General features: G+C 44.9%; 1 protein-coding gene across 7 annotated transcripts in view; it reads left to right on the forward strand.

The window, feature by feature from the left end:
• Positions 1–11,558, forward strand: part of Camta (Calmodulin-binding transcription activator) — a 23,523-nt gene extending 11,965 nt beyond the window's left edge. For 2 of the 7 annotated variants that reach the window (XM_076385991.1, XM_076385997.1), the window contains 11 exons: positions 5,070–5,258; positions 5,342–5,746; positions 5,827–6,627; positions 6,708–7,043; positions 7,126–7,373; positions 7,493–7,692; positions 7,964–8,071; positions 9,090–9,247; positions 9,391–9,890; positions 10,457–10,612; positions 11,420–11,558. In XM_076385991.1, the coding sequence (XP_076242106.1) occupies positions 5,070–5,258; positions 5,342–5,746; positions 5,827–6,627; positions 6,708–7,043; positions 7,126–7,373; positions 7,493–7,692; positions 7,964–8,071; positions 9,090–9,247; positions 9,391–9,890; positions 10,457–10,612; positions 11,420–11,558 (3,240 nt within the window). Of the gene's footprint in view, positions 1–5,069; positions 5,259–5,341; positions 5,747–5,826; positions 6,628–6,707; positions 7,044–7,125; positions 7,374–7,492; positions 7,693–7,963; positions 8,072–9,089; positions 9,248–9,390; positions 9,891–10,456; positions 10,613–10,767; positions 10,793–11,419 lie in introns of those variants that run through there. The other 5 variants (XM_076385994.1, XM_076385993.1, XM_076385992.1 and 2 more) reach the window with 5 other exon arrangements.
• Positions 11,559–12,016: the final 458 nt, after the last annotated feature.

Raw genomic sequence — 12,016 nt, forward strand, 5'->3', positions numbered from 1 at the left:
TTGCCACAAAGAGTAGAGCGGGACTGATGATAACCCTCTGCATCAACAATTCATGTCCGCGAAACTACTATTCATAGACTGAACTTCGTAGGAAGTTAACGCAGTAACTTTTGCAGTACGGGTAAGTTTAAGCCCAGGTGTATGCAGTCGAAATGCTTTGCCGTGACACTCGTTGTGATCTTCTTTTTCCTTCTTCTACTGAAAACTCTCTCCCGCGTCACTTACTCTTCTTCGATGCTATTTTTCTTCAGCTCTCTGATAGTATATACGAGCATATTATCAGTGAAATTTATAAAACAAGTAGAATGAGACAAACCGAACGGACAGAACGCATGGGTGGTGTAATAGATTCGAATTGGCTCTGACCAGCCAGCATTTTTGTGAGATTTAAATAACCGTCAAATCTGTTGTTCAGAATTTTTATTGACCCGATGCCAAATTCTAAGTTGTTATCGGAGACATGCCGTAATCGAGTCTAAACTTCAAACGAGCGCAAAGTTAGTCGATGTTCGGTTCACCGAAGCAAATCAATTTCGTCACTGATGGCAGAATTCTTTCGCGGAAACTTTTCCTATTAACTCTTTTTTAATAGCCTCGATTATACGGAACAAGAATTTATTGCTCAGAAAAAGCGGAACGTATGCTGTTTGAGGCTGTGCCCTATTGATTTTTTTCCTCCTCCAATACTACTGGCACATTTTTGTATTTTTATATTTTACTTGTATCCAAAACTGTTATGTTTCATTCACTTCTATTACCGTTGCCTGATAGAATTCCATTTGTAACGTGAGAATACATTTCTACCGGAGAATTATAGTAATAACTTTTAACACTCGAGGAATGTACATCGTTTGTTTTCTATTGTTGGAGTCAGTAATGAGATCTAAGGACGTTGATTTATTAACTGGTTCGGTTACAATGAAATCTGGAACACGTAACCGTATGTAGATGTTACATTTACTTCTGATTTGGAAAAAAATATCGCCTGCTTGATTTGCATGTGATTTGCATAATCATGTAGCACGAGATCAGCAAATTTCGATTGATTTTGGACCGTATGCAGTCTGGAAAGCAAAAACACGTAGGCGCGCATGCTGCTGTTCGCGTTTCGGTTTCCTTATGACATTCCGAATTACAGTTGGATCTATCATTCTACGTTGACATAGGCCTCCGTCAGTTTTCTCCGATAACATTTCGTTTAATTGATGAGCACACAAAGCCGCATGGCCTATCTGTAAGCGGAAATCGATCCGAAAACAATGTTTCTGTTTGCTTATTGATTTCCGATCGCTGGAGAGCATAAATGCATTGAATTGCTACAGTTTACCTCTGGTACACAATGACAGCCGGCGCAATTAAATGTTAGTTTGCACTCTCAGTAATGTAATTTCCAGTTCGATCGTTTTTCGGTAAATTGTATTTGGACGTAACGCCGAAATTGATTTCGGCAAATACGACCATTATTATTATAGAGTCAATATTTGTTCATTCCTGTCTGCGCTAATTTCAGGCGCTCCGAATAAATCGGCTAAAAGCAATTGGACGTTCGAAATCATGTTACTGGCTTAAAACTCTATGAAAAGGAAACTAGAAATGCGATGGAATGTCGGTGCATACGCCTACTATAGATAGATGCTAGCGGCAACATAATATCCATTTCCTGTATTATGCGGTATGCATCAAAAGGTCCAAAATTGGCTAACGTTTTTGAGATACACGAGGACGCTTATGTGGGCCATATCGATACATCATTTCTTGGATGCATTTCGGTTTTGCCCGTCATTGCAACCGTATTTCAAATCAAACGACGTCGTTAGTTTCAGAAAAAGGTAATTTCAATTATTGCTAGCATACTCTGTTACTTGTCTTTCATATTTAACAAAGTCAAGGTCTTTATAAATTTCTATCCTATGAATACCTGAAGATTCGTTACACGGGTTGAGTTCGCGGCATAGGGGTAGAGTATTCGAACCATCTAAAACAGGAGATGCCCTCGTTTCTAGGGTTGTTAGCTACTAAGAAAGTTCGCGTGTACATTTTGACACCGCTGACAAGAATTTTTGGTATGACGTTAACATACTTCAGTCGCATGTTTTTGTCGTGTTACTGTGTCTGATTTAACACGACCTTATACTACTGGGAATCCCTCGCTCATAAAGCATTCATCCGATCTTTATTATTCTTCCTACGTTTGTACGTACATAATTGTTATATCTTCGCGACTGACTACACACGGACCTATTCTACTGTTCGTTCATCGACAACGCGATCTACTGTCATCAGTTTTAATTTTCTATGTTCACTGTGAAGCAACGTGATATATGCATCGCATTCGGTATATATTTTCATATATCACGATTGCAAATATTCGATAAAATTGTTTGGGCGGTTATCGTAAACAGGAAACAGCTAAAGGGCGCACCATCTTCGCAGTGTGTGTCGGAAGCAGGGTCGATTTATTGGTCCTTTTGCATTCGTAAATCAAGGGGAATACATCCTTTCCGGTAACACACAGGACAGAAGGCGTCTCGTTTACGTATCCGTTCAACCGAGTGCAGAAATCTATGGGCTCTTCCATCGTATTTTGAAGGATCTATACGTTCTCCGTTCGAAGCGTACGCGGATTGACCTTTTTCCCTGTGGATACGTTGTGCTCCGTCCAAAACGGTATCGGTTGGATAGGAAAACCAGAGCAACACGAACTTGAATATTACGTACGCAATTACGAGTCGCAATCACGGCAAAATTTTTGAGGGTCTGACTGGCGTTGCACGGAAGCCGACCTTGCACGCAACGTAACGATATGCACTGCCAGACGCCATCTTTCAACTTAAACTATTCCCCGCGTTGCCTGACCCATTTCATGCTTGGCACGTTGCAAAATATGGTAACGCATGGAAAATCAATTTGCGTGGGTGTATCGCGTGGTAGGAATTTCGGCGCGAACTGGGATCCTGGTTCCGATCGAATTAAGATAGTCGAGGAAGCTATTAATATAGAAGGCAAACATAATACGATTCGTTTTGTACTTATTATCTATCGTTATTGCGAAGTGCTTGAAAAAGCTTCGATATTTTTCCTGACCTTTTTCATTAGTGATCAGCGTTTTCCAATTAACGTTAAACGGAGCACAGCTATTGATGTGCTACGTATACCTAATAGAATGCAAATGATCAATTAACTAGCTGTAAATCAGTACAACATAGCAGCCAAGCTTTATCTGAGACTGCTTATCCATACTTGGCTGGTCTAATGCTTGTGGTGCCTAAGTCAGCCTCTTATTCCATTTCCCTCTTTCTAGCCGCTCCAGTTACTCATTCCGCTCGCTCTCATCCATCCCTCGTTAAGAATATTTATATCCAGGCCACGTTCACAGAAGAACCATTGAAAACTTAAAGGCTCGCTCACAGGAAAGGCGCGAAATTATTAAGCACTTTGAACACAGCATGCTTTATTTGTTCTTTTTCTAGCAATTATTCATATTTTTTGTTACGAATGAAAACTTGTCAATGAGTGCTTCCATTTTTTGTTCTCTATCTCTGTCTCTTTACGTACCTAGTTATGCTACTGATTTTATTCTTAAATATTCAACGGAATTTGTCCTTATAATTTGGAACAACCGCAGTAAACACTATCTTATCATACCTTATTGAGCCGTAGAATTTGTAGGTTTCGCTTGCCAGACCGAACAATTTCAGTCGGGAACTGTCTGTTAGAGGCAAGCGTATGCGAAATTCGTGGACTGTTGTGGTCATGTATCTTCAATTATCTAGCAGTAGCTGGGCTATCCCCAATATTGCGACGAGAACCTTTACAGAATCCTGCACAGAGGTTCGTAATGCGAATAGTTGTTCCATCGAGACAGCGTCGAATAATTTGTGAGGAAAAGGACACGCGAAACAGTGCTAGATTTTATATCAACAACGAGGGATCTTATTGCTAGCCACCTTTCTATGGTTAGATGAATCAACCGCAGTTTGGCGTTCGATTTGCATTTCCCCACGTCAGATCGCGTGCCGTCGACTTCTGGCTACGTATTTTACTTCACCTCTGAGTGTTCAATTTTTTGCCCAGGAGACGGTTTTCTTCCATTCTGTCGTCAGCCTGGTGAAAATTACAGATAACTATCTCAACCGTTCACAGAATATTTATACGATCAAATTATTTCTCTTATTCTTTCATTTTTTTTCGTTTTCTCTCTCGTGCAACGTCCACTCGTGGCAGTTGCATGTCGGGGGCTGCAGGTGCACTTGCCGCGGAAAACGACGTGTCATGATTAACCACGCGAAATCTGTTCGTCGGTAATTACATTTTTTCGTGAAATCACTTTTTACTTCCTTCTCTTTGCTCCTGCGTTATCATGTGTTCCGTTTCGAATCGTACCGGCTGGTTCTTCGCACAGGAAATCAATAAAGGACCGTATAATAACTAACTTACTATTATTAGTGTTACATAAATAGGAAGGAATGATCGCGCGTATTATTTCTTGCATTATTTGTGCTTAGATTGGAAACTCCTGTATCACTTGAAGCCTTTACGCTCAGCGTAAGGTATTATTCAGAGACGTACACCAGAACGTTCTTTTATGAAGAAACCTCATGAGAATAAGTCAGAGGTAATAAATGATACTCAGCGATGATTTTCTTGAAACGGACGAGCTCGCGATTTATACTTCTCTACGTGCTTTGTATGCTACTTGGCATTAGGAATTCTGACGCGAAAAATCCCTTAGCGCCGCTCGCGAAATGTATGCGAATATTTTACACGAGTCCTCCTCGCTGGCTCCTTCACTCGTGAACACGAGAATTGGAGGGAGATTGGAGATGTATCGGCGCGATTTGCAAAAGTAAGCGAAATCCAAGGAAAAGGCAGGTGTCAGCGAAACTCTCTGAAGAGCGTCTACATGTTCGCTAGAGTTCGCGTATTCTACTTCTCTCAAGACTGCTTTATCTTTCTTATCCTGAGGAGTTTCGCGTCCATTCAATTCTGTCAGGCATTGTGATGTAATGTAAGTAAGATGGGATGTGAGCCTGATCTCTTTGTCTTTAATCGAAATGACTCGTTTCTAGGAAATCGCCGCCATCCTAATCAGTTTCCAAAGACACGCAGAATGGCAAAGTCGGGAGGTGAAGGTACGACCTCGGAGCGGTTCGATGTTACTGTACTCGAGAAAGAAAGTCCGTTACCGGCGGGACGGTTATTGCTGGAAGAAAAGGAAGGACGGCAAAACTACACGGGAGGATCACATGAAACTAAAGGTAGTGAGGATGAAAGAAAATTTGAGCAGGCTGCGTTCGAGTGAGAGTCGTTAAAGCAGAATTTTGTCTGAATGGGATCGTAGGTTCAGGGAGTCGAGTGCATCTACGGCTGTTACGTGCACTCGGCGATCCTTCCGACGTTTCATCGGCGATGTTATTGGCTACTCCAGAATCCGGACGTCGTTCTCGTTCACTATTTAAACGTTCCTTATCCGGACGGTGATGCAAAGCTAGCGGCGTTGCCACCGTGTCTCGCACTGCCGCCAGACAAGAAAGAATGGACGCGAGACGAGCTGGCTTCTCAACTTAGACCTATGTTCCTCGGTGGAGATGACGATCCCAACAATCCTCATCTTACACAACACTCGAATCATCCCGTCGATATGATAGTTTCTCAGCTGTTGGATAGACAGCGGGCATCTTCCACTTCCTCTACCACCAGTACTCAGCTTGCACCTAGGAGACTAACGCCGGACAATCAGGTATCGGTATGGAAACCTCTGAGACGCTTTACGCGCGTTTAACTTATGGAGTTTATCGTTTGATTTTTCGTTCTTTCGATGGTTAGGTTTCTTCGACCACTGGGGGTCAACAATCGTCGACAACAGCCTCACCAGCTCCTCGCGTATATTCAAGACATTCCCACACGACTCAAAGCCAACAGCCGGCTCCTCTAGTGTTAAGTTTGCAACAAATCCAAGGTGGCGGCGGTCTTCTGATACTCAATAGCCAACCGTATCACCATCAGCAACAGCAGCAGCAGCAGCAGCAGCAACAGCAGCAACAACAACAGCAGCAGCAGCAGCAACAGCAGCAGCAGCAGCAGCAGCAGCAGCAACAACAACAGCAACAGCAGCAGCAGCAACAACAGCAGCAACAAAGTCAACAAGTGGAAATGCAACAGGTCACGGAGCAACAACTTGTGCAGCAGACGAGTGTTGACAGAGAACAGCAAACTCAACAGGAGATCGACGGCCAGGACGGTATGGATCGTTCTACGGTGCAATCGTTACCGATCGGTGGTACGGGCTCTGAAGTTACCGATTTCGCCGAGACTTTGGATCTAAGTCAAGAGGACATTCAGCGAACGTTATCTGCGAACATGGTGCCTCCATCCCCATCACCTTCTCCGGCAGATAATAGTATGATTAATCCAATGGACTTCATCGATTCGTCGGACGACGTTCTGGTTAACCTGGACGCGTTCGACGTGTTCGGTGATCTGCCAGAACTTCACGACTTCGAGGCTGAGCAAACAAAAGCCGATGATCGAGGTGGATCTGATAACGATGTAGGATGTCATCCTGGAACAACCGTCCATATAGCAGAGTACAGTCCGGAGTGGAGTTACACAGAGGGTGGTGTAAAGGTATGCCTCTTTCATTAGACTGTAACGTTAAATACTGATTGTTTAAGGACACTATAACAAGGATTATGTCTTTATTGTAGGTGTTGGTCGCTGGTCCCTGGACTGGTGGCAGTAATTCACAATCGTATTCGGTGTTATTCGACGCCGAACCGGTTGAAGCGTGTTTAGTGCAGCCAGGTGTATTGCGTTGCCGATGTCCAGCTCACGCTCCAGGGATAGCGTCTCTTCAGGTCGCGTGTGACGGGTTCGTTGTTTCCGATAGCGTTGCTTTCGAATATCGAAGAGCGCCGACAACTGAACCAAGTCCTGAAAGAGCTCTTCTAGATCGGTTAGCGGACGTAGAATCTCGTTTACAAGGACCTGGTCCACCATCTCCTGCAGCTCATCTTGAAGAGCGACTAGTGGCGTACTGTCAAGTTAGTATTCCGAGGTTTTTCTAGTTCGTCTTTTCTTGCTAGATTTCATTCGGGCAGTCACTGGATATTTCGTTTGTTTCAGGACGCTGTTGTCCGTCCTTGGCGAGCCGGAGCGGAACCTCTACAATCCGGTGGCCCTACGCTGTTGCATTTGGCCGCTGGGTTGGGCTACTCCAGGTTAGCCTGCGCGCTCCTTCACTGGAGAGCGGAAAATCCTAGTAGCGTATTAGATGCTGAAGTTGATGCCCTGAGACAGGATAGTGCAGGTCTTACGCCGCTTGCTTGGGCTTGCGCAGCAGGACACGCGGATACTGCCAGGATTCTTTATAGGTACGGACCCTATCAATGTGTCTCATAAAACAAGATTTACGTGATAGTAGTATAAAATATTCCTAACAGCAGTCTTGCTCATCGACTGATAGAAATCCTTCGGAAATCTGTTTGCGCAGATGGAATGCAATGGCGCTTCGCGTGAGGGATTGCCAGAATCGAACTGCAACCGAGCTAGCGGCGGAGAACGGTCATACAGCTATCACAGAAGAATTGAATCGGCTCGAAGCCAGAAGGCAAGATGAGAGGCTTTTCTTGCGACCCGCCAGCCCTAGTCCTAGGAGGCCATCTCAAGACAGCGGTCTCGATCTGGCGTTGTGTTAGTCTCGTTTGCTATTATACTGTCCTCTTCCGTATATATAAATTTACACACACGCACATAACATTCACGTTCACACGTAAGTTACACGTAAATCACACGTAAATCACACGTAAATCACACGTAAATCACACGTAACCCCTTTCTCTCCACTACACATTGCGTCATAAACTCCTCTCCCGTGTAAAAAATTTAGAGTACAAGGTCGTAAATCATGCGAGCGCAAATTAATTAGGAAACGTAGCATTAAGGGGTTTATCGAAAAACACAGGTGGCTCGCCGCTGCTGGACAACATGGAATTGTTACAAGAGGATGACTCGTCATTAGCCCTCAGCGAGCAGGGAATGGAAAGCGCTCCAACCCCTCAGGAGACTGTAGGTCCGTACCTTCCTCATTTCCCCTTCTATTTGTCTGTCTGTCTGCCTGTCTATCTGTAACTATACGTAATTCTGTCTGTTTTCTAATGTTATACACTTTAATAGATTCATCGGTCTAGATAAACAGTACTGCGCGGGCTGTGATCCGTAGTTACTCCTAGCTAAAACTGCGTCCTATAACTCTTCCTCGCTCTCTCTTTCTCTCTCTCTCTCTCTCTCTCTCTCTCTCTCTCTCTCTCTCTCTCTCTTTCTCTCTTTGTCTCTATCTCTCACTCGCATTACATTCCACACACGGACTCATACATACATACATTTACACTGACAGTGACACGTACACACGAACGTTCTTTTTGTTTTTCTTTGTCTCTCTGTCGTACGAGACGACCGGACGAATGGTCCAGGCTCGCTGTCCTCTAACTCCTCTGAACTCTTGCAGCTTAAAAGCAGTATTGGTGTTGCTTGGCCTTCGTAACTGCTGGTGTTGGATGATTGCTGTGTAACGTCTAAACTTTCTTAGCCGCCTGTTATCGGCTGCCAGCCGATTCTTCGACAGATAGACTGTGTGTCTCGCCTCTGACCTATGCTGATGAATTTTAAGCGGATATCCGTGAAAATTGGAAGCTACGAGACAGTTTATGAGCAATACGTGGTCGATACAGCCGTAAACAAATGCGGAACGTGGTCGATGCCACGGGTTGTGCAGCGGTTCATCCCGTAGTGCAGAAAACTTTCAACGAACAGAGAAAGCACGTCTCTACGCTCGTCGTCCGATTTGCCTGTTCGAAGACCGTTCAATTCGTGATTCGTGTAGAGATCTCTGCAGCGTTACTAAAAATAATTCGCATTTCTTGGCGTTACACGTTTCGTTAACGTCAAATATTGGTTCATCATACAAGCAAATAAAAAAGAAAAAAATGCGTTTCACGGCTTTTAAGAGTTCGGTGTTGTGATCGATGTGATTTCGACGGTCCTGTGACACATTTTTCGAGTTTGGCTAGGGTGGTGATTCCTTTTTATAGGGGAAGAAGACGCGAGGGTGCTGACATTGGCTGAGCAAATTATAGCAGCGCTACCGGAAAGGATCAAGAGAGCGGAAGGTGATTCTCCGTCTTCTTCCTCGCCACCTCCGCCGGCGCCGCCCTTGTCGCCACTAGAGGATGCTTTGATGGAACAAATGGTGAGTATCGATGAAGTCTGATGATCGAATTTCCAAACGTTACATATTTAATACATAACATTGATGGTCGGTCTGACCATTGAAATGCTCTTTTCTGGGTTTCATCAAATTTATCTGGCCTCTGGTGATCGTAATTCTTATAGCCGCTCGATTCTGGGGAATTGTTCGACTCGTATCGTGAGTGCAGTGGAGGAGCGGCATCAGTCTCGGATGCTGACGCAGATGCTAGTCCTTCAAGTCCATCTAGCAGCTGCCTCACACCGGACTCGCCATCTCCACCGCCCACCACGGCCGACTTCTGCGAATTCTTGCAGCTGCAGTTGCAGCTCGATGGCAGTAACGGTCATAATGGCCAGTACTATACTTCAGCCAGCGGAGATCGGAAGTTCGGTAACGTGATCGGCTCTGGAATTTGCGGCACTGTAACAGGTGGGGGCAACGGGACCGGTGACGGAAGCGAAGCAGACCTGAGCAGACTGACCCTGTCCGATCGAGAACAGAGAGAGCTCTACCATGCCGCTAGAATGATCCAGAAAGCTTACAGAAATTACAAGGGACGTCAGAGGCAGGAGGAAGCTGAGAGACATGCTGCCGTGCTCATTCAACAATATTATCGTCGACATAAACAGTACGCTTATTATAGGTAATCTGTTTCTAGCCTAACACGACGCGGCCGTTGTACTTTCTCTACCTCCTTCTTTATCCTCTCTTCTCAAGAAGTTTAGTCCTGATGCAAGAGACACGGAACTAGATACGAAAATATGTCGCGTCGACTCGTCCCCAGACCGGAACCGTTAAATTCTTGTCAGTGTTCCGCCAGTTGGAACGTTAGTTTTAATAAGCAGCAATTAATAAAGGGTGGGGAAGGATTAGGCGGGAGTAGCACAGCGAGGGGAATTTAACGATCCAGTTGAATCGGATGAATTTTACCGAAAGTTCGTTCAGTCTACCTCTCGGGATGGGACTAACTTTTAATTGGCATCGTAAATAATTCGAAAACTTTAGGAACTTCCTTAGCTCTTCTGTGGCGCGGTGCGGTGTTCCGAATACAAAATTAACCTGGCATTAAATTAATACGACTTCTGTTTGAGATAAAAGGTTAGCCTTCCCTGCCTTTTTCGTCCGCTTCGTTACACAATGTAGTGTATAGCCAAGGCGCGCCTTCGGTAGACTTTTCATTTCACGGTGTTCCACTTTTTCCGTTCGCAGACAAGCTACAAAGGCTGCTCTGGTGATACAAAGTAACTACCGAAATTATCGGTCGCGTCCAGGCTCGGCCAGCTCGAGGCAGCAGGCAGTTCATCAGCAAGCTGCTCATCAGGCCGCCAGGAAGATACAGCAGTTTATGCGACAGTCGAAAATCAAGTTAGTATCTGAGCGTTGCACATAATTGCATTTCCTGTTGCAACGATGTGCACGCATTATTAGTTATGTAGACTTCTTGTTAGCACACGAAAGGCTTATCGTACGAAAGACATCTAAAGTTCTAAAGTCTCCCTCTTCTGTGTGTACTAATGCAGCTTGTCGTGGGACGATTCACGACCGGTAAGTAACGAAGACAAGTAGGGCGATTGTCGCGCGGCAAACACTGCTCGTTTATCGCTCCCCTCGTATCTACTATCTCGACGAATACTCGCTCTTTCGCTTTCACCAGGACGATCAGTGCACCCTGTTTACCGACATCAAATAACGATCTTGTTTTCGACCGGAAAAAAAAAAAAAGAAAGAGAAAAAGAACCGAAATGAAAACGAACCATCTTTGATTAGTTTCTGTGTTTTAACGGAATGTAATCGGTGCTTTGTGTTTCCTGTTTTTCGATGTTTCAATCGTGTTACAGAGTATCAGTCCATGCAACAGTGTTCATATACGGAGCTTCTCATAGAGACGAGAAAGGATTCTTCAATTATCATTTTGTTCGACTATTTTGCGTACATGGAAATTCAGAATAACTTCGCAGAACCTGATCAATAGAAATTGCGTCCCGTGAAATTCCCATTTCTCCTGTCGAGCAAAATGTTAATTGCAGACGCGTTAAGTTAGATGCGCTCGTTTGTTTTGTAGTTGTCGTGTTCCTCAGAGTGCTTGATCATTCAGTGTGTCATGTATGCACATTCGCAATACTGAAGCGAGGTAAACACGATGTACATGAACGAATGCATTTCTCGAACTAGGCTGCAGAACGCCAGGGCCGCCGCAAACGGGAACGGGAGGCCGCCAGCGGGCATTTTACGGGCGGTTGCTGTCCCCCAAAGCTCGCCCTCATCTAGCCCAGGGGCCAGCCTAGTAGCCGTCAAGCCAGAGGTCACTTAATTGACCGCCGATCGAACAGCGGCCAGAATGCCGACGATACTATGGAAGCAAAATAATTGAGCCTAGCCATCCGCAAAATGGTCGTCGGTATGCGTACGCTCCGAGACGCCGCGAAGGGAGAGTTACTGCAGGATAAAGGAAGGGTCGACGACCAAACTCACGGACACGCTTTGCTCTCTACAGTCCCCGATCGAACATGTACCTGCCTTTGATCTAAATCTTTCCACCTTTTGTATCTTTGTCCCACAGTTCAGCTCAAGGATTCGTGCCTCTTCCTGATCCACCACCACTATCTTTCGTTTCGCTTCGGTTCATCAACGCTGCCGTTCTTACACTTTTCTGCATTTCTTTCCCTCCGATTGACGTGTGACGATGAACGCTGAACAGTGCGCCAGAGGTAGGTGATTTCTCATGGGGCTCGACACGCGTACACTATTTCTACACTATTTCGCGTGCAA

This window comes from Calliopsis andreniformis, chromosome 9, assembly GCF_051401765.1.
Source record: "Calliopsis andreniformis isolate RMS-2024a chromosome 9, iyCalAndr_principal, whole genome shotgun sequence".
In the NCBI taxonomy this organism is placed as follows: domain Eukaryota; kingdom Metazoa; phylum Arthropoda; class Insecta; order Hymenoptera; family Andrenidae; genus Calliopsis; species Calliopsis andreniformis.